General features: G+C 55.6%; 1 protein-coding gene across 1 annotated transcript in view; it reads left to right on the top strand.

Annotated features, from left to right (window-relative positions):
- MYH9 (myosin heavy chain 9) overlaps window positions 1-14,748 on the top strand; it is a 92,884-nt gene extending 78,136 nt beyond the window's left edge. The window contains exons 24-41 of the mRNA XM_036299190.1: window positions 313-436; window positions 1,602-1,773; window positions 2,563-2,775; window positions 3,140-3,284; window positions 4,839-5,045; window positions 5,245-5,349; window positions 5,571-5,723; window positions 6,427-6,675; window positions 7,992-8,204; window positions 8,319-8,531; window positions 8,803-8,964; window positions 9,643-9,771; window positions 10,681-10,769; window positions 10,859-10,982; window positions 11,194-11,402; window positions 11,970-12,078; window positions 12,176-12,348; window positions 13,207-14,748. Coding sequence (XP_036155083.1) covers window positions 313-436; window positions 1,602-1,773; window positions 2,563-2,775; window positions 3,140-3,284; window positions 4,839-5,045; window positions 5,245-5,349; window positions 5,571-5,723; window positions 6,427-6,675; window positions 7,992-8,204; window positions 8,319-8,531; window positions 8,803-8,964; window positions 9,643-9,771; window positions 10,681-10,769; window positions 10,859-10,982; window positions 11,194-11,402; window positions 11,970-12,078; window positions 12,176-12,348; window positions 13,207-13,324 — 2,907 coding nt within the window. The 3' untranslated portion in view covers window positions 13,325-14,748. The remainder of the gene's footprint in view (window positions 1-312; window positions 437-1,601; window positions 1,774-2,562; window positions 2,776-3,139; window positions 3,285-4,838; window positions 5,046-5,244; window positions 5,350-5,570; window positions 5,724-6,426; window positions 6,676-7,991; window positions 8,205-8,318; window positions 8,532-8,802; window positions 8,965-9,642; window positions 9,772-10,680; window positions 10,770-10,858; window positions 10,983-11,193; window positions 11,403-11,969; window positions 12,079-12,175; window positions 12,349-13,206) is intronic.
- The last annotated feature ends 6,643 nt before the right edge of the window (window positions 14,749-21,391 follow it).

Here is a 21,391-nt window from a genome sequence, read left to right as displayed (position 1 = left end):
GCGCACCCTCACACACACTGCACACCCCCACACACACTGCACACCCCCACGCACACTGCGCACCCTCACACACACTGTACACCCTCACACACTGCACACCCTCACACACACTGCACCTCCTCACACATACTGCATACCCTCACGCACACTGCACCTCCTCACACACACTGCACACTCCCACACACACTGCACCCCCCCACACACACTGCGCACCCTCACACACACTGTACACCCTCACACACTGCACACCCTCACACACACTGCACCTCCTCACATTGCACCTCCTCACACTCTGCACCTCCAACCTCACAGGAGAAGAAGCTGTTGGAAGACAGAATAGCCGAGTTCACCACCAACCTCACGGAAGAGGAGGAGAAATCGAAGAGCCTCGCCAAGCTCAAGAACAAACACGAGGCCATGATCACCGACCTGGAGGGTAAGAGGGTGATAGGCAGGAACCCGAGGCATCCACCACTCAGAGCCAGGCTGGGCGTCACTGCCGGGAGCAGGAGCGCCAGGCTGGTGTCATGCCCACTCTACATGGGTGAGGCTCAGGGTCCGCAGCAGCCAGCCACACATTGCCCTCAATATCTAGGGTCCAGCACCTGGTCCCGATGGGACTCTAGGCCAGCAGGCACCGGTGCTGTGTGGTTGGGAGGGAGCTACCCCTAAGTGAGGAGCGTTCAGGGTAAATCCCTGGCGTTTCTATCGTGCACCATGGCTTTCACCAGCTTTGGAGACTTCCTAAGAGGCTCTAGGTAGACCTCCTCCTCCACCCCTACCCAGCCTGCCACTTCCTGGCTGTGTCATCCTGTGCCTCTCACTTCATCTCCATGAGCTTTAGTTTTACTCACCTCCAAGGGGACACAGTGAAAGGGCATTTGTGAGAACTAAAGGGTCTAATGCTGTGGACACGCTGTGTGTACTATCAAATGCTAGACCCATATTGCAAGGTTCTTGCTTGTCTTGGGACAGAGTGACAGATGGTGTCCTTGTCTCCCTGTGCCCTGGGGATCTGTGGTGAGGAGAATGGGGTGGACCTGCAGACCTGTGGCTGTCTGTGGACCACTTGCTTCTCCCCCTTGAGAGGAGTGGACTTGGGTGATAGGGGAAATCATGGAACTCTGAGCTTGTGCCAGGAACCACTGCATCCTCTGCGGAGACACAGGGCAGGCCAGTGTGTCCAGGGCAGCAGGTGGGGTTGGACAGACACAGGACCTGGCAGCTCATGGTGATGTTCTTTCCTTCATCCTAGAGTTGGTATGAGTGTCTGTATTGTGACCCTTTAATCCTCATATGTGTTTTATAATATGCAGTGTTTACGTAAGAATTAAAAATAGCCCAGCTGGCGTGGCTCAGTGGTAGAGCATTGACCTATGAACCAGGGGTCACGGTTCCATTCCTGATTAGGGCACATGTGTAGGTTGCCGGCTTGATCCCAGTGTGAGTCATGCAGGATTCTCTCTCATCATTGATGTTTCTATCTCTCTTCCCCTCTGAAATCAATAAAAATATATTTTAAAAAAGGAATTAAAAACCAAGACAGCAAGGTCTATGGCCACTAAGGGCTTTGTCGGCTTCTCCCCGTTCTTCCTTCTCAGAGCGCCTCCGAAGAGAGGAGAAGCAGCGTCAGGAGCTGGAGAAGACCCGCCGGAAGCTGGAGGGAGACTCCACGGACCTCAGTGACCAGATCGCTGAGCTCCAGGCTCAGATCGCCGAGCTCAAGATGCAGCTGGCCAAGAAAGAGGAGGAGGTCCAGGCTGCCCTGGCCAGGTGAGCCAGAGCGTCAGCCACCAGGGGGCCAGAGCCAGCACTTCCTGCGGCTGCCTGCTGTGGGCCTTGGTGCCTCAGTGAGCTGTGAGTGCTTGCTCTGCTGTTGTCGTGGAAACCAGTTCACAACAAAACATTTCCTGTCTGTTTGTTTGTAATCCCCAAAAGTCATCCATACTATCACCAGGCCATTGACTATAGGCATGCTTTTTAAAAAAATAGACTATTTCTTAGAGCAGTTTTAAGCTCACAACAAAATTGAACCAGCAGTATAGAGAATTTTGATACTCTCCACCCCCACCCCCACAACACACACACACACACACACACACACACACACACACACACACACACACAGTCTTCTCCCACAATCAGCATCCTACACCAGAGTCGTATACATTTGTTACAGTCGATGAACCTACATTGATACATCATTATCACCTAAAATCTGTGGCACATTTGTATTTTTATTGTTTTGCAGTCTTCATGGACTGTAGTGATTTATTTTTATTTGTTCATTTAATATTTGAACTTCTCTTTATGTTGAAAGCACTAGAATTCAGTTTGGAAAATGAAATGATTTCTCTGAGGTTTTTCCCGTCCTCAAAGTGGCATTGCCCTTAACTCTTTGGCATGGTGTGCCTCAGATATTGTTTTTGCTGAGTGAGGCTCCTAAGGGCCAGGACTCAGGCTGCCACAAGTGGCTTTGGCTGCTTTTCTCTAAAACCTTATCTGCAAACTCTGCTCCTTAAAGGTGAAATGGCCTCATCTTGGTGTTGGTTTCTTTGGCAGAGTGGAGGAAGAAGCCACCCAGAAGAACATGGCCCTGAAGAAGATCCGTGAGCTGGAATCTCAGATCTCTGAACTGCAGGAAGACCTGGAGTCAGAGCGTGCCTCTCGGAATAAAGCTGAGAAGCAGAAGCGGGACCTTGGGGAAGAGCTGGAGGCTCTGAAGACAGAGTTGGAGGACACCCTGGATTCTACGGCTGCCCAGCAGGAGCTCAGGTGTGCCATGATGCAGACTGGCCAAGCCACAGACGGGAAAGGAGGCCGAGGCCTGGAAGGGGTGGTTCCCAGGCCTGTGACTATACAGAGTGTGTGTGAATGCACACAGCGTGTGTGTGAATGCACAGAGTGTGGAAGCTGTAGGTTCCTCAGTATCTTCTCTACCAAAGCCCTATTCAAGAACCTGGCTTGAAGTGTGGGTGAGACAGGCTGGGCTTTAAGGCTGAAGGGTACGGAAGCCTGTGCAGTGCCTACGCCTGTAGAGGATGGACAGCTGGGGCGGGAGGCCCAGTGCACTGGCTGGCCCCAGCGGCAGCCCCGCTCCAGGCTCCCTGGCCTCCATTCTGAGGGCATTTCTCTCCAGGTCCAAACGTGAGCAGGAAGTGAATATCCTGAAGAAGACCCTTGAGGAAGAGGCCAAGACCCACGAGGCCCAGATCCAGGAGATGAGGCAGAAGCACTCACAGGCCGTGGAGGAGCTGGCCGAGCAGCTGGAGCAGACAAAGCGGGTGCGTGGGCTTCCCCAGGGACGGGCTCCGTGACTTCAGCTGGGGGGTCTGGCACCTTTCAGGGGCGGGTCCTCCTGGAGACTGGCTGCCTCTCCGGGCCAGTCCTGTGGGACAGAGCAGCTCCCCAGCTAGACTGCTGGGGTCAGGGGTCAGAGTTCAGCTCCGGCCCTCAGCGGCTGTGTGACTTTGGCAGATAGTTACCCCCATGCCTCAGTTTCCCCCTCTGTAAAGGAGGTAATGATAGGCCTGTCTTATACGTTCATGTGACAGTTGGAGTTAATGACTTGTGAAGCACTTAGATGGCATTGAAGCACTTAGGGGCTTGGTATGTTGTTCAAATACAGTTATTATTTGTTCACCAACCTGACGAGAAAGCTTCCAGGAATTGGAGCAACCCTGAACCTGAGTTCCACAGGGCCTGAGGGTCCCTTTTCTGAAGTCTGGGTCCTCTCTAGACACCTCCCACCTGGAGTCTTTTGGGGGAAAACCCTGGGGATGTTAATCCAGCTGGTTTCTCTGTCAGGCAGCTGATGGCCTGGCAGTTCCTTAACAGGACAAGTCCTGCCTCCTGTGGCTCCCAGCTCCCAGCTCAGAGCTCTTCTGTGTGGCAACCTATAAAGTGTTTCCTATAAAATATTTTAGAGCCCTGGGCAGTGTGGCTCCATGATTAGAGCATCAGCCCATGCACCAAAGGGTCGTGGGTTCCATTCCCCATCAAGGGCATGCAAGTTTGATCCTCAGCCCTGCCTGTGCCCCATCCAGGAGACAATCAATTGATGTGTCTCTCTCACATTGGTGTTTCTCTCTCTCATCCTCCCTCTCTCTCTCAAAAAAAAAAATCAATGGAAAAAATATGCTTGGGTGAGCATTAACAACAACAAAAATTTAGAAACAAGTCTGTCCATCTGTCTCCCTTCAACTTCCACCCAGTTCTGCAGATTGAAACCTTTCTTTGACCTTTAGCTGTTTTACCCAGCATCCCTTTGTATTCACGGCTTACCCTTGAACTTGCCCAGGACCCTGTGGCCAGCATGGTGCAGACTAGAATGGGATTGTCATGTTTGTTCTGTAAACTCCACTTTATTTTTTGGAAGAACATTACATCATGACTTTGAACATCAAATCTGAAAGAGGCTTTACTGGATGTCTAACTGTGAACAGTTATAATCTCCTTCATTCTGTAATATCATCACTAACGCCATCATATCAGCAGTGACAACGTCTTACACGTTAACATTCCCTCTCCCCATGAGGGAAGCTGGGCAGGGGTTGGTTTAGAGGTGGAGAAGCTGAGGCCTCAGAGACGAGGACACGTGCTGGTGTCACGCATGGGTGTCATGTACTGGTATCACACACGGGTGTCACGCACCGGCTGAGTGATGAGTACTGATCAAGTGTGAGCCTTCTGAGTCTGGGGCGCTGGCAAGCAGGCCACCTCCCAAACTTACCCAACATCATTTTTCGGCAGAGGCAGCGATTCTCCCGATGAAAGACCAGCCTCGTGACAGGGTGTGGGTGATGCCCCTCTCACACCTTTGCTTCCTTCCCTACCAGGTGAAAGCCAACCTTGAGAAGGCCAAGCAGACCCTGGAGAATGAGCGAGGAGAGCTGGCCAACGAGGTGAAGGCCCTGCTCCAGGGCAAAGGGGACTCAGAGCACAAGCGGAAGAAAGTGGAGGCCCAGCTGCAGGAGCTGCAGGTGAAGTTCAACGACGGAGAGCGCGTGCGCACGGAGCTGGCCGACAAGGTCACCAAGTTGCAGGTGAGAATTCCGCCGGGACCTGGGCCTGGGCAGTGGTCCCTTTGGCAGCTCCTTGGCCGGGCCCAGTTCTCCAGGCTCCTGCTCTTTTTCTTGCTTCAAACTGGCTCCTTGGCGAGGCTTCTGGTTCAGCTTAGCCTGAGAGCATGGAGCTGGGGCAGGCCTGGTCAGCCTCATGCCTTTGTCTCCACCGTCCCTGCAGGTTGAACTGGACAATGTGACGGGCCTCCTCACCCAGTCTGACAGCAAGTCCAGCAAGCTCACCAAGGACTTCTCCACCCTGGAGTCCCAGCTGCAGGACACACAGGTGAGGGTGGCAGCAGGTCTCTGCAGCTGGGCCTTTCCTGGGAGGATGCAGTGCCTGCATGTCATCACCTGCCAAACCTCTGGGTCCTTCTGGCTCCCCAGCAGGGTTTCCCGGCTGTGCCCTGAGTCAGAGGGACCAGCTGCTCCCCTGCCAGGGGTGTGGGGGCTGCGCGGCTCTGATGCTGTCCCTCCTGACCCCGCGCCCCTCTTGTCCTCGTGTAGGAGCTACTGCAGGAGGAGAACCGGCAGAAGCTGAGCCTGAGCACCAAGCTGAAGCAGGTGGAAGACGAGAAGAACTCCCTGAAGGAGCAGCTGGAGGAGGAGGAGGAGGCCAAGCGGAACCTGGAGAAGCAGATGACCACCCTCCAGGCCCAGGTTCGGTACTAGCTCCCCCGCAAGAGGCCCAGGCTGGGGAGGCACGGCCCTGTCTGCTGGTCCACTGGGCCACCCAGGCTGCCAGTGCTGGGTGCCCTTCCTCAGGGAGCTCCTGCCCTCTCCAGCCCAGGGCTCTTAGCCCAGGGTCCCCAGGAGTTCGTAGTCTGCTCTAGACTGTCAGAGGACCCACACCCAAACCCAATCAAGAGCCCTGTTCTAGGTCCTGTCTTGGGACTTAAATGTGCCTGGTCGGGAGGCCTGCCCTGAGCTCAGAATGGGTGCACGGTCCGCTCCGCGGTCTGGGGGGGAAGAGTGGCCAGCACGTGCGCGTGATGGCAGCTCTGTGTCCAGGTGCAAGGACGAGGCTTCAGGACAGTGTCTGGGTCCTCCTGGCTCCCGCACACCAATTCCCCAGAGGGCACTGGCCCTGCTGCCTGGGGCAGGTGACGAGGATGCTCGCGTCTGGGTGAGCCCCTGTAAGGGGTAGGTCACAGTGGAGAGGCCCTGCGAAGCTGGCCTGCGCTCCACTCCATGTCCACGGCAGACACTCTCTGCAGAAACTCGGCTTCTCTTGCCGGTGGAAGAGGGAGGGCTCCATAACTGGTGGCTCCCTGGCCTCCATTCATGAGGTAGCAGGCCAGTCCCAGCCGGCTCGGGCACAGGTGCTGTCTTGGGTGTCTCCTTACTCCTTGCTCCTGCCCAGGTGACCGACATGAGGAAGAAGATGGATGATGGTGTGGGGTGCCTGGAGACTGCCGAGGAAGCCAAGAGGAAGCTGCAGAAGGACCTGGAGGGGCTGAGCCAGCGCTACGAGGAGAAGGTGGCCGCCTACGACAAGCTGGAGAAGACCAAGACGCGGCTGCAGCAGGAGCTGGACGACCTGCTCGTGGACCTGGACCACCAGCGGCAGAGTGTCTCCAACCTGGAGAAGAAGCAGAAGAAGTTTGACCAGGTGTGTGCCGTCCGCATGCTCCTCATTTCCTTTCTTCTGCAAACACTAGGGCTTCAGGCCTCGGCCGCGGACACCGAGGGAGCCCTGGGGTCCCGTCACTAGCAGCAGGCGCTCAGAGGTGTGGGCTTCCCACTTGTTGAGGGGCCTGGCGAGAACGGGCTCGGCCCTAGCCGGCTTGGCTCAGTGGCTAGCGCGGTGGCCTGCAGACTGAAAGGTCATGATTCCGGTCAAGGGCACGTACCTCAGGTGCAGGCTCAGTCTCGGCCCAGGCCCACCGTAGGGGCGTGTGCGGGAGGCAGCCAGTTGATGTGTCTCTCTCACATTGATGCTTCTCTTTCCATGTCTCGCCCCCTCCCTTCCACTCTTTCTAAAAATCAATGAAAAAAATATCCTCGGGTGAGAATTAACAACAACAACAAAAGGAAAGTGCTCGGAGCAGGGCATCTTCGTTTGATAGGAGTGACTTTCCGCTTTCTGGTTTCTTGTGTTTTTCACATTTTCTATAACGAACCGATTTTTTAATGCATGTGTTCATGCCTCTTCCTCATTCTAAAGGACCGGAGGCAGCATATAGCGGGCAGACCGTGGGCTGGGATAGAAAATGGGAGAAATCAGGGCTCAGCTCCCCGGCCTCATGCCGCTGTGGCAGAGGGCGCATTGCGCTCAGCCAGGCCGCTTCGTCTGGCATCTCTGGCTGCTTTCCTGCTATCTGCACAGAGTCAGGCAGTGGCTACATACACACAGCCTGCAGAGTCTAAAGCACTTACTCGCTGGTCCTTTCAGAAATAGGTCCATGGGGTAAATGAGGGGCGGGGCAAAGGGAATGGGAAGGTGGGACAATAAGGCTCAGCAAGGGTAGGCCCACGTGAAGAATGGGCACCAGGGGGATTTAAACTCACATCCCTGGGCGAGGCCACAGCAGCCAGAGTCACCCCCTTCAGGTCGTTCAGGAGAACAAAGCCTTCCCAGGCCTGAGCGGCCATGTTTCCTGTGGTTCTTATGGAGGGAGCTGTGGGTTCCCATGGAGGGAGCTGTGGGACAGAGAACCATTAGTCAGTGACAAAACAAGGACCTAAATCCTGGTGGCAGAAGCAATCTCTGCCCTCATCGGTTACACACAGGACAGAGCCTGTCACCCTGGGAGGCAGCTGGGTTGCCCAGGCAGCAGCATGTGCTTGCTCTTCCTGGTGCCCCTCCCCTCAGAGCCAGCGCTGGACCTTCACAGTCTGCCCGTGCTACCTGCCTGGGGTCCGCAGGTTCTGAGCTCTTTCTAAGGGCCCGTTGCTCGAGTTTCATGGCGCCCATCTCTTTCCCAGCTCCTGGCGGAGGAGAAGACCGTCTCTGCCAAGTATGCGGAGGAGCGTGACAGGGCAGAGGCGGAGGCCCGAGAGAAGGAGACCAAGGCGCTGTCGCTGGCCCGGGCCCTGGAGGAGGCCATGGAGCAGAAGGCAGAGCTGGAGCGGCTCAACAAGCAGTTCCGCACGGAGATGGAGGACCTCATGAGCTCCAAGGACGACGTGGGCAAGAGTGTGAGTACCGGGAGGGGCCCTGTGGGGCAGCACCGAGGATTAGTGGGGGATGGGACACTGAGCCTCGGGGACCTCTTGTCCCTCTGCTCCTGACTCGGGTTCCCTCGGTGGCAGGTCCACGAGCTGGAGAAGTCTAAGCGGGCCCTGGAGCAGCAGGTGGAGGAGATGAAGACCCAGCTGGAGGAGCTGGAGGATGAGCTTCAGGCCACCGAGGATGCCAAGCTGCGGCTGGAGGTGAACCTGCAGGCCATGAAGGCCCAGTTCGAACGGGACCTGCAGGGCCGGGACGAGCAGAGCGAGGAGAAGAAGAAGCAGCTGGTCAGACAGGTGCGTGTGGTCCTCCTCCTCCAGGGTCAGGGCCTTCTTGGCCTCTGGGCAGAGGTGGGCATGGAATCCCCCACCCCGCCAGGTTTCCAGCAGACGTCCCCTCTCCTTCCTCTATCTGGATGGTGGAAGGCTCCCTGCCATGTGATCATATCATGATCATGGCCCCTGAGCCCCATGGATCCACAGAGCTAAGCCAAACCCATCTGGACTCAGAGCTGGCGTAGGGTCTGTGTGTGGGTCCGGCCTCCTGAGCTGTCGGCATCTCCCCCAGGTGCGGGAGATGGAGGCAGAGCTGGAAGACGAGAGGAAGCAGCGCTCACTGGCAGTGGCCGCTCGGAAGAAGCTGGAGCTGGACCTGAAGGACCTGGAGGCCCACATCGACTCAGCCAACAAGAACCGCGACGAAGCCATCAAACAGCTGCGGAAGCTGCAGGTGCGGTCAGGCCCGACCACAGCAGATCTGGCCGCACACGGAGGTGCCGGGATCAGCGTGGGGCTGGGAGGCTAGTGGGGTGGCCAGTGAATGCGGATGTGCCGCCTTCCCCTGTCCCAGGAAGGTCTTGGTGCCCTTACCCGTCTCACAGACGGGGACTCAGGCCCAGCGGTTGAGTCGGAACGAACAGTCTGAAAGCTACTTGACCACGATCTGTAGGATTAAAACAGACGGCAGGAGAAGAGAAAGGAAATGTGCTCCTGCGTGTGGTCGGGATAACCTGGCAGAGTAGCAGGTGTCGGGGGTGGGGGGGCAGGGGAGGATGGGGCCAGAGCGCAGGATTCAAGCCAACAGGCAGTTGTAGGAAGTGAAACACGAGCCACGAGGGTCCTATGGACACGGTGACTGACGCTGCCCAGGGTATGCTTCGTAGATCCTGGCGGTCAACAAGTATAAAATGGCGCCGGGTAAAGGAACATTTTGTCTTTGGTTACTGTTTTGCCCTTTTAGTTAAGCTTGTTCCCTGTGGTGTCAAGGAAAAGGGCAGCCACAAGGTGCTGTTGGTGGTGGTTGTCCCTTGGAGGGGATGGGGGGTGGGAGGTGGGAGGTGAGGTGGGCAGGACATGAGTGGCCACTGGGTTCAGGGTGGAGGTAGGTACCAAGCTCCTCCCCCCACAGGCCCAGATGAAGGACTACATGCGCGAGCTGGATGACACGCGGGCCTCCCGCGAGGAGATCCTGGCGCAGGCCAAGGAGAACGAGAAGAAGCTGAAGAGTATGGAGGCCGAGATGATTCAGCTTCAGGAGGTGATCAGGGCCAAAGGGTCGATCTGGGTCTCTGGCCAGCAGGTGGCAGTGCAGGGCCTCCACTGGGCTCTTGTTGGTCAGGGTTGAAAATAAGCTAGGGGAAAATAAATAAATAAATAAAGAAAGAAAGAAAGAAAATAAGCTAGGGGAACTCCAGGATTTAGTTGGGCTGGGTCTTTATGAAAGAATTCCCTGCAGGATTTCAGTTTGTAACCTCCACCTCTCACTGTGAATGGCCTCCTGGCCAAGAGAGGTCCCGCCCAGAGGCTTGTGGGCCGAGTGACCCTTGTCTATCACACATGAGGCACATAGATTCCTCAGGGTCTGGGCAGTCTTCTGCAGTGGGGGCCAGGCATGCAGGCAGGTCCTCGTCCGCTCTTGCTAATTGACTGTGCTCTCCTGCCTGGGCCTGGGTGGGATCCTTCCCTCCATGGTCACATGAGGGCCTTTGTCCATGGCCCCTCACCCTGGGCGTCAATCCCCTCTCCTCCATCTGGCTTTCAGAGCCCTCACACCCGGGTCCTAACTCACATCTCTAGCTCATCCCTCCTGATATCTGGTCTACCCGGGATGAAGAGGGACCAGCATGCCCCATTAGGCCACACGGTTTCTTATTTTCCGCTACATCACTGGCTCTAGGCCTGCTTCCGAGCACTTAGATGGCGGAGTAGGAGGGGACGGTGGTTTAAACTGTGGTGCCTAATATGTGACCTCTGAGGGAGGACTCAGCCCTGTGAGCCAGAGGGGCTCATGAGAAAGGACCTCATGGAGGAGGCAGGCCCAGAAGGGGGTTTGTGAGGGGGCGCCAGGGTCTTGGGGAGGTTGGCACTGCAGAGGACCAGGAAGGGAAGGGGTGGCCTTTCAGGACAGCGGGCTGCCAGCGGGTCACACTCTGGGTTCTCGTGGCAGGAACTGGCAGCTGCAGAGCGTGCCAAGCGTCAGGCCCAGCAGGAGCGGGACGAGCTGGCGGACGAGATTGCCAACAGCAGCGGCAAAGGGTGAGTGAGCCACTAAGTAAAGGTGGGTGTTGTGGGGGGTACACCCCCTCTGGGACTGGCCCCTTCTCACTCCTCCCCGGCCTCCCCAGAGCCCTGGCGTTGGAGGAGAAGCGGCGCCTGGAGGCTCGCATCGCCCAGCTGGAGGAGGAGCTGGAGGAGGAGCAGGGCAACACGGAGCTGGTGAACGACAGGCTGAAGAAGGCCAACCTGCAGGTGGGCAGGGCTGGGCTGCCTGGGCACTCCCTCGGCACCGCACCGTGCTCGGGCTGTGGGTCCTGAGTGCCACCTCGGCCAAGCCGGCAGCTTCCTGATTGCTTAGGGGAGCATGTCCTGGCCCTGATACGTTTGGGCGACCTGGTGTTATAAGGAGATCTGTGGGGTCTGTCCCCAGCCTCCCTCCATTCACGAGCCCTTCTTCCCACAGATCGATCAGATCAACACAGACCTGAACCTAGAGCGCAGCCACGCCCAGAAGAACGAGAACGCCAGGCAGCAGATGGAGCGCCAGAACAAGGAGCTCAAGGTCAAGCTGCAGGAGATGGAGGGCACAGTCAAGTCCAAGTACAAGGCCTCCATCACTGCCCTGGAGGCCAAGATCGCGCAGCTGGAGGAGCAGCTGGACAACGAGACGAAGTAGGTCTCCCTCTCCCGTCACCTGAGCAAGCTTCAGGCCCCTCTGGGTGTAGCCAGGAACCAGCATCCTGTCCCTGCGACTCATCTCCCCCTCCCGACGGGCTCTCCTCCGTTTCCCTGGGGCCTGAAGAGCTTGAGGAGCCCTTGGCCCACCTCTGAAGTTGAGTGTGTGGCTGTCTGTTAGGCTGCCTCAGAGAGAGAGGTAGACATTCACAACCACCTGGGCACAGTCTGGGCTCAGCAAGACAGAGACTTGTTGGGAGGTAATGGGGTTCCCACTGGGTCCCCAATCTCAATTTTCCCTTTCCCTAGGGCCACATATGCTCTGAGATGTGTCCCTTTTCTTCTCGGAGGCCCGGTTTCCCCATCTCTGAAATGGGGCCAATTAAAGTGCCTCCCAGAAGCCAAGGCTCACAGTGGGTGTCCAGTAAAGAGGGGCTGCCTTAGCACCAAGGCCTCCCTGGGGGGAAGTAGCAGTGAGGCCAGGAGTGGGTGGTCCAGCCTGTGGTGTGGCCGGACCCCCTGAAGGAGGGTGTCCCCCTAAGCCACGCTGTCTGTGCCTGGCAGGGAGCGCCAGGCGGCCTGCAAGCAGGTGCGCCGGGCCGAGAAGAAGCTGAAGGACGTGTTGCTGCAGGTGGATGATGAGCGCAGGAACGCCGAGCAGTTCAAGGACCAGGTGTGTTTGTGGGCAGAGCGGTGGGCTGGCCAGAGGCCGTACAGGCCACACTCGCCGAGGACGCCTAACCATGGCCACTGGCCACACATCCCCACAGGCTGACAAGGCGTCCACCCGCCTGAAGCAGCTCAAGCGGCAGCTGGAGGAGGCCGAGGAGGAGGCCCAGCGGGCCAACGCCTCCCGCAGGAAACTGCAGCGCGAGCTGGAGGACGCCACCGAGACCGCGGACGCCATGAACCGGGAGGTCAGCTCCCTCAAGAACAAGCTCAGGTGAGCCCTGCCTCCCCCGGCCCCTTCCCGTCATTTCTGCTTTCGCAAGTGAGTTCTCGACAGCAGTGAGCACAGCCCTGGAGGCCGAGAAAGCGGCATCAGGGCCCTGCCCCGGGTTCTGCTTGCCCTCTGGGCTCTGGCCCCGCCTTGTGGATGGGCATTGAAGTCTAGGTCACTTACTCCATCCCATCTGCAAAGTCTGCTCCCGCGGCCGCTCCCAATCCGGCGGCAAGGGTCCCATGCTGGGCGTTTGGAGCTAGAAGGTGCGAGGCAGCTGTGGGTCCGGCCCGTGCTCGGTGCCGTGAGCGCTTGCTGAACGCAGCTGCTGCCCTCTCACCGCACCTGCAGGACAGAGGGCCTCTCGCGCTGCTGGAGGAAGAGCGAGCATTCAAGGCTGAAGCGGCTGCGGGGAGGCCTCTCCCCAGTCTCATCGCTGCCTGCTGTTCACGGCAGTCCTTTTTCACGCATGCAGTCCACAAGAGCCGACCTTTAGTCAGCATTGGATACTGCTTTTTATTAATTGAATACTACTTTCTTACACGAGGTGGGAGGAAGGTGCTGGGCTTCCCACACTGCGTTCCTGTATCTCTCCGTCTCTGTTTTAGACTAAGTTTGAGGAAAGGGAGGCATGTTGCAGAAGGCGACTCCATCTATTCTAGTGCCTTTCCCCCTTGTCATCCGTCCTGATTTCCTGGTGGGTTTTGCTTCCACTTTAACCACCTGCTCCCTGAGAGCCGGCCTGGCCTGTGTGGAGGCCATGGCCCCAGAGGCCAGCATTGCTTCTCCTGTGGGATGTTAGGCGCCCATTTGCCTCTAGGGGCCGCTGTGGTGTCTCTGACTCTCTGCCTCTGCCTGCAGGCGCGGGGACCTGCCGTTTGTCGTGCCCCGCCGGATGGCGCGGAAAGGCACTGGCGAGTGCTCGGATGACGAGGTGGACGGCAAAGCCGACGGGGCAGAGGCCAAAGCTGCCGAATAACCTCTCTGCCTTCTGCCCCAGAAGGACAGACAGACAGACCGAACGACCAACGGATGACTCCGCCTCCCCTTTCTAGCCCCCGCAGCACCCCTCACCTCCTTGGGACTGCTGTGACTGTGACCCCAGCCCCTGTCACCAGGCCAGGGGACCTCAGGCCTGTGCCTCCCCCTGCCCCGCCTGTGAGGGCCTCTGGCTTCTCTGCTGCCGCCCTCCCCTCGCCTGCCCTCGCTTCCCCACCCTCCCTCCCACCCCGAGAATCTGATACCAAAGAGTCAGGGCCCTGGGCCCCTGGCTGGGGACAGAGTGGCCTGCAGGGTCTTCAGCCTCCTCTTGCCAAAAGCGCAAGGTGGTGAGGCCGGAAGGGCAGCCGCCAGGGACGGGCAAGAGAGTTTTCTACGAATCTATTTTTCTTCAGACTAAGGAGTTTTGATAGCCCAACACCCCAGAAGAATCGTCACCTTACCCCCTCTGCCACCAGCTCTTCCCCACCCCCTTCTTTGCTGTTGGCAATCACACGCGGTGACCTCACACCCTCTGCCACCGGCCCCCTCCCGTGGGCTCTGGGTGGTTCGGCCAGAGCAGGCCCAGGGTCGCCACCTCTGTGCAGGGCACAGAATGCTGGGGGAGGGGGGACCGTTCCTCCCCACCCCCACTGGGCAGCGCACTGTCCCCTTCCTGATTCTAGAACGTCTCAAGTGCAATGATGACCCCTTCCCCTCCTTTGCGGAGGGCAGCCTGCCCTGCCACAGCCAGGCCGGGGGCCCGCAGACAGGGCCTAGGGGCAAGCTGGAAAGGCCAGCAGAGGCTTCTCCCAACACTCTTGGGGACCAAATATATTTAATGGTTAAGGGACTGTCCCAGATCTGACAGCCAGGGCATCAGACGGGGCCAGTGACCCTCCCACACGACCTGACCTACTCCAGGACTGGGCCCGAGGGTCGTTGATCGGCACCGTTGACTCGGTCGCATTGAGAAACCCACCATCTGCACAGATGTTTTTGAAAGGAGAAAAGTAAAAGGTTTTCTTCCCCCTTTAGTAAATGGTAAAGCCCCCGGTCTTCGTCACTGCCTTCCTTTGGAGCCTGTTTGGAAGAGGAGTGTGTCCTACACTGGTCTGCACTGGTTGCTGATTCCCTGTATTCCTAACTGTTATGTATATGCTGCATTTAGACTTACTTATGGCAAAGAAGGTGTTTTTTAAAGAAACAAAGTCCACAAATCATGAAGCTGTGTAAAAGCTACATATGCCTCCAAAGCTCTGAATTCAGGTCCCAGTTGCTGTCACAAAGGAGTGAATGAACTCGCACCCCACCCTTTTTTCTAGAGTAAAAGTGCCTTAGCATGTGCTGCAGCTGTCACCACTACAGGAAGCTGGTTCCAGAGGTTTCCACTGAGCGTCACAATAAAGAGTCCATGTGCTATGAGCCTGTGTCTGTGGAGTCTGTGCGCAGCGAGGGCTGGAGGCGCTGTGCTGTGTTTGTGCAGCGGGCACCTGCGTGCTGCATCCTGGAAGCTGCCAGCAAGGCAGCGTGCTGGGAGCGGGCCTGGGTGGGCGGCAGCCATGCAGAAAAAGAGAGAGGCAGGCTGGGCCCGGGCCAAGGAAGCTAGGAGTGTCTCCTTTAAGCCTTAGGTCATTAGTTATTGAGCACCTGCTGTGTGCTTGACACTGAGCTGGCTCAAGGAAGAGACAGGTACTAAGTTCCATGGGCTTCCCTTAGTCATCAGACAGTGCAGAGTCTGCCCTATGGAGGGCGCCCAAGCGCCCTGGGAGCAGGAATGGGGACTTGGTGGGTGGGCCTGAAGGTGTTGGAGCTGGAGGCCCTTCATGGGACCGTCAAAGCTGGGCTCAGTCATTCATTCTTTTAACAAAGGCAGAGCATAAATAAACCAGGCCCTTGCTCACCAGGAGGAAAAGGGAAGTAAGGAGACCAATGTCCCCACAGTTGCAAAAGGGGGAGGGAGCAAAGGTTTTCCTCAGAGAAGGGAGATGGCACCCACTTGACGCGAGGTGTGGACTCCAGCCGCGAGCTTGGGCCACTGGCCAGCAGGGCTGCTAAGGACAGCTGGGCGCCGCTGGGCAGGACATTCTTTATATATATGTATTTTCATTGATTTCAGAGGAAGAGAGACAGAACATCAATGATGAGAGAAAATCATTGATCAGCTGCCTCCTGCACACCCCATACCGGGAATCGAGCCTGCAACCCGGGTTATGTGCCCTTGGTGAGAATCAAACCCCGGACCCCTCAGTCTGCAGGCCATGCTCTATCCACTGAGCCAAACCGGCCAGGGCAGGACATTCTTTTTTTTTTTAATGTGTGATATATATATACGCCCCCCAAAGGGGGCTTGTGCCCTGACAGGGATTTGAAACCTTGACCTCCTGGTTCATAGGTCAATGCTCAACCACTGAGCCAAGCTGGCCGGGCTGGACAGGACATTTTGACCAGTCGAGCCCCTGAGCAGGCGCACTTCCTCCCTAGGGAGGGAGCAGCAGGAGGTGCCCTGGGAGGGAGGTGGGGCCAGGCCCCAGAGGACTGGGGGGTTGTCCTTTTCAGTAACGTGGTTTCCGGGCTGCCTGATTCATTCACATTGGTTCTCACTTCGGACGTTCCTGGGTTGGGTTTCTGGTTCACCACCTGATTGCAACCTGACCAATGGGTGTGGAAGTTTCTTTTTTAAAAATTTTTTATTTATTGTTTGATTTTAGAGACAGAGGCAGGGAGAGAGAGTGAAAGAGAAACATGAATTTGTTGTTCCACGTATTTATGCATTCACTGGTTGACTGTTGTACGTGCCCTGACCGGGGACCGAACCCCAGCCTTGGCGTGTCAGGATGATACTAACCAACGGCTACCCGGCCAGGGCTGAGGTGTGGACGTTTTCTGACAAATCTGGAGCCAATAGGGAGCGTTTAGGGCAGAAAATGACACTTTCAGGACTTCTGTTGCTGTAGGGAAATGGCATATGGTCCAAAACACAACGAAACAGGAACCAGACCAGCAGCTTCCTCCCTCCAGGGGCCAGCATGTCACCCCGTGGGAACCTCGGTATTCTGTTTGGGAAGGTGTGATACATGTTTTCCTCGCAGGCCCTGCAAGAGTTAGAATTGCGTGGGTGACAATGCTTCCCAGGGTGTAAAGGGCTCAATGCTGCTATTTCTTTCCTATAAGGGCTGGGCTTCTTAAGGTGAATTAAATGTTGAGAAAATCGTGAAAGGATGCGCTCCAAAATACACCCTCAGCCTTTTTGCAGGACACAGTTCGGCGGCATTGCATCCATTCACATTGTGCAGCCATCACCACCATCCATCCACAGAACTGTTTTGTTTTACAAAACTGGAAATCTGTCCCCATGGAACACTCCAGGTCTCCTCCCCTCCCCTCCCAGCCCCTGACTACTTCCTGTTTGTGAACTTGTCTACCCCGGTACCTCATAGGTGGAGTCATAGAGCATTTGTCTTTTGTGATGACATTACAGGTAAGCATATTGTCCTCGAGGTTCCTCCACGCGGTAGCCTGTCAGAATGGCCTTTTCGGGGTGAATAATACTCCATCGTGTGTGTGACAGAGTTCTTATCCGTTCACCCACCGATGAACACCTGGGTAGCTTCAACCTTTGGCTGTTGTGAGTGATACTGCCGTGAACATGAGTGGACAGGTATCTCTTCGAGACCCTGCTTTGAATTTGGGGGGCATGTGGAGAAGTGCTGGATCGTGATGTTATTCTCCGGTTAATCTTTGAGGAGCTGCCATCTTGACTTTCTCAGTAACTGGGTGCTATTACTTTTTTGTTGTTGTTCAGCCTCACCTGACAATATTTTTCCATTGATTTTTTTTAGAGAGAGTGAAGGGACAGTGAGAGAAAACATTGATGTGAGAGAGACACATCGATTGGTTGCCTCCCACCTGCACCCCGACCAGGGCTGGCGATCAAACCTGCAACCCAGGTACAGGACCTTGACCGGAATTGAACCCAGGACTTTTTAGTCTGAGGGCCATAGCTGTATCCACTGAGCCAACTAGGCAGGACGGGATGTTATTACTTGCCTGGGAGGTGGTGCCTCCGGAAGCAGGATGTTACTACTTCTGAAGTCTGGGAGGCGGTGCCTCAGAGGTGTCTGATGGCGTGGTTTTCACAGCTGCCTCTGCACCCCTGCCCGCCACTCCCCACCCCTCCTGTGCTAGGAACTGATGAACTTGAGGCTCCCTCCTCTCCGCCTTTGCTCTGAGCAGAGTGATTTTCAACTTACAATCGTTATTTGAGATAAATTACTCCATTTCCTGTTTTTGTTTTTTTTTTAATTTTTTTAAATTAAATCTTTATTGTTCAGATTATTACATTTGTTCCTCTTTTTCCCCCCCATAACTCCCCTCCTCCCAGTTCCCGCCCCACCCTCCGCCTCACTCCCCACCCACTGTCCTCATCCATAGGTATACGATTTTTGTCCAGTCTCTTCCCGCATCTCCCACACCCCTTTCCCCCCCAAGAATAGTCAGTCCATTCCCTTTCTACGTCCCTGATTCTATTATGATCACCAAATTATTTATTCACTTGATTCTTAGATTCACTTGTTGATAGATGCATGTTTGTTGTTCATAATTTGTATCTTTACCTTTTTCTTCTTCTTCTTCTTCTTAAAGGATACCTTTCAGCATTTCATATAATATTGGTTTGGTGGTGATGAACTCCTTTAGCTTTTCCTTATCTGTGAAGCTCTTTATCTGACCTTCAGTTCTGAATGATAGCTTTGCTGGATAAAGTAATCTTGGTTGTAGGTTCTTGGTATTCATCACTTTGAATATTTCTTGCCATTCCCTTCTGGCCTGCAAAGTTTCTGTTGAGAAATCAGCTGACAGTCGTATGGGTATTCCCTTATAGGTAACTGAGTTTCTTTCTCTTGCTGCTTTTAAGATTCTTTCGTTGTCTTTTGCTCTTGGCATTTTAATTATGATGTGTCTTGGTGTGGTCCTCTTGGATTCCTTATGTTTGGGGTTCTCTGCGCTTCCTGGACCTGTAAGTCTATTTCTTTCACCAGGTGGGGGAAGTTTTCTGTCATTATTTCTTCAAATAGGTTTTCAATATCTTGCTCTCTCTCATCTTCTGGCACCCCTATAATTCTGATGTTGGTACCCTTGAAGCTGTCCCAGAGGCTCCTTACACTATCTTCGTATTTTTGGATTTTTTCATTTTGCTTTTCTGGTTGGGTGTTTTTTGCTTCTTCGCATTTCAGATCTTTGCCTTGATTCTTGCGCTCCTCTGGTCTGCTGTTGGGTGTCTGTATAGTATTCGTTATTTCAGTCCGTGTATGCTTAATTTCTAGTTGGTTCTTTATCATAACATGGAGGGTCTCATTAGATTTCTTAAGGATCTCACTACATTTATCAGCGGCTTCTAGACAGTTCTTAAGAGACCTTAAAAGTGTGGTTCTGAACTGAATATCCTCCATTGACAGTTTTGTCCTGTTTCTTTGTCTCCGCATTTTTTATGCTTTCTTGGTGCACCCCCTAGTGGTCTTTGTGCGCAGTCTTGTTGTAGTTAAGCCTTGATTGTTGTCGGCAATAGTGGGGGTGATTTGACCTCCAGGCTAACTGGCTATGAGCCCATTTCCTGTTTTAAATTGACATCCAAAATCTAATAACTCTGAGAATGTGCCCAGTTCGCTTACACATTGTACGTTCACTGACGTTAAACACAGTGCATTCGTCTTGAATTTCAACACGAAAATACTAACATTATGGGTTTGAGTTTTGTCAACTTCATTCTCAGTCCTGGCCCTACACTGACATTTGTTCCTCACTCGGGTCCCAATTTTGCCACCTGAGGAAAGACAAGGAGGCTGTCCTCCGGGAGATGCAACAAGGGCTGAGGCAACAAGGGGTGAGGCCAGTGGCCACTTCCCGTGAGGTCGGCAGGTGCTGTTGGCATGGAGAGCAGTGCCCTGTGCTCTGCAGCCCAAAGTGCCTGTCGGTGAGCCACTGTGATGATGGCACCAGCCCCCTGGGTTACATGCTCCTGCCCACTCCCACTGCCCTATAAGCAAAACTCTTCGTGTCTGGCGTGTCTGAGCCAAGCTCCCCTCCCCACGTGTTGGAGAGACTGGGCCGGGCCTGTTGAGGGTGCTGGCTGAGTGCCCCCAGCTGGTGACTCCTCCAGCCTCCACCAGGCGATGCTGGTGGCAATGCCAGACCCCATTCCCGGTGATTCTGGGGTTACTTTTCCCCTGAGTGGCGATTTTCCTCACATCCTGAGGGAGGCAGACTGGGTGGGGCTCACCTGGGGGCTGAGAAGGCTTATTGACCAAAGAATTTGTCCAAGACCCCGCCTCTGAGCTGTCGTCATCCCAGGTGACCTTTCTTGTGATGTTGGGGGTCCAGCTCAGCCCGACGTAATAGTCACTGAGTCTTTTGGGTCCCTAAGTGGGGTGATCTCAGCTCATGCCAACAGGCGCCCATCTCACCGGCCCCAGTTGTTCTGCCCGGAGAGTGTGTTCACGGAGCCCACAAACATCTGTCTGGGGTCTTTTCTGTGTTCTTATCAGAGGGCCCTTTGGACAACGGGACTCCGCTCCTGTGGGTCTGGCGTGATTCTGCTCCTCAAAGGGGATGTGGGGTGTCCAGCGGCAGTCAGTCCAGTGAAAGGGGGAGGAAGGCAGGTTACAGGAAAAACAAGAAAAAAATAACTGTAAACAGCGCCAGAGGCCAACTGTGACACTTGCTCTGAGTCTTGGCCCCTCCCCTGAGTGGCCTGGTGCAAGGCCCGCCTCTCCCCTCACCTTGGCTTCCTCTTCTCTGAAACCAGGCCTTTGCTGAGGGATCATGTCAGGCCCTGGTGTGTGGTCCTCATGCAATACCATCATCACTCTGCCGCCCCTCCCTGAAATGGGGGAAGTGGCCATGGCAACTCATGGATATTGGTCCAGGATGAGCAGGCCTCATGGAGGGGCCATGCTGGCCTCTGGGGTCCATGCCCAGCCCTGCCTGGAAAGGGGGGCGGGGGGCAAAGCAGAAAAGCCCAACAGCGGCACCGCTTACAGGCGGGGCCATTTCCCTCCTGTTTCTTGATCTGGAAAATCCAGGTGGTGATTCCTGGAGCCGGTGTGAGAATCAAACAGGAAAGGCCGGGAAGGTGCCTGCACGGTGCCTGGCACGCACTCAGCGCTGCGTCCCTTCTGTTTTCAGACTTTTCTGTGAGACGGTGACACTGGGCTTCCTATAGAGAGATCTGCTGTCAACAGGAAAGGGGCCCAGAGAAGGAACAGCCGGCTTCTCTCTGCCGACGCTCACAAACTTGTGCTCCCACAGACAGCCATGGCCACCAGGGAGGGCCTCCTCGGACAGGTCACTGTGGTTCCGAGGCTCTGACTCTGCCACCAGGGACAGGCTCAGAGAGGCCTGATCTAAAGGGTCAGGGGAGACGTGGACACAGTGGCCTTGGGCCTCCCCCAGGTGCCAGGGGAGCAGAGCCTGCAGGGGACAGTGACCTCTGGGAGGGGAAGATGCTGGAGGGCTTCTCAGAGGAGGTGATCCCAGAGTTGGGCTTTGAAGGATGAGCATGTTGTTCCAGGTGGAGAAGCAGGTGCTCCTGGCAGAAGGACCTACAAAAGCAAATGTCTGGAAACGGCCTGGGTGGGGCCTTCAGTAGGAGCAGGTACCAAGGCAATGCAAGGAGGCAATGAGCATCTGCTGTGCTCAGGGATGTGCTCATTGCTGGGGACAGAAGGGTGAATAAGGGGGGCATTTGGGGGCGTGTGGGGGAGGAGGAGAGAGGAGGGTTCTGGGGACAAGCCCATGGGGTGGAGGGAGAAATTTACCCAGGATCCCACTGTCTGTCTGTGGCAGGTCTTCCTTCTAGAAACCTGAGGGAGGCAGGATGGGCTGAGCGGAGAAGGACCTGGGAGGTCAGACCTGGGGTAAGGCGTCAGCAGGCAGGGCGGGGCTCGCCTGGCGCGGTGCAGGTTGGGTAATGTGATTGATCCTGAGCTTCTCAGAACCTGGGCATTTGCTTTCGGTTTTGCTTTCCAGGTACCTTGGACCCAGAGGTGTTTGTGCAGACACAGCTGCCGAG

The sequence above is a fragment of the Myotis myotis genome, unplaced genomic scaffold (assembly GCF_014108235.1).
Source record: "Myotis myotis isolate mMyoMyo1 unplaced genomic scaffold, mMyoMyo1.p scaffold_m19_p_3, whole genome shotgun sequence".
Taxonomy (NCBI): domain Eukaryota; kingdom Metazoa; phylum Chordata; class Mammalia; order Chiroptera; family Vespertilionidae; genus Myotis; species Myotis myotis.
The sequence above is the reverse complement of the archived record's forward strand: the minus strand, read 5'-3'. Positions and strand labels throughout refer to the sequence as shown.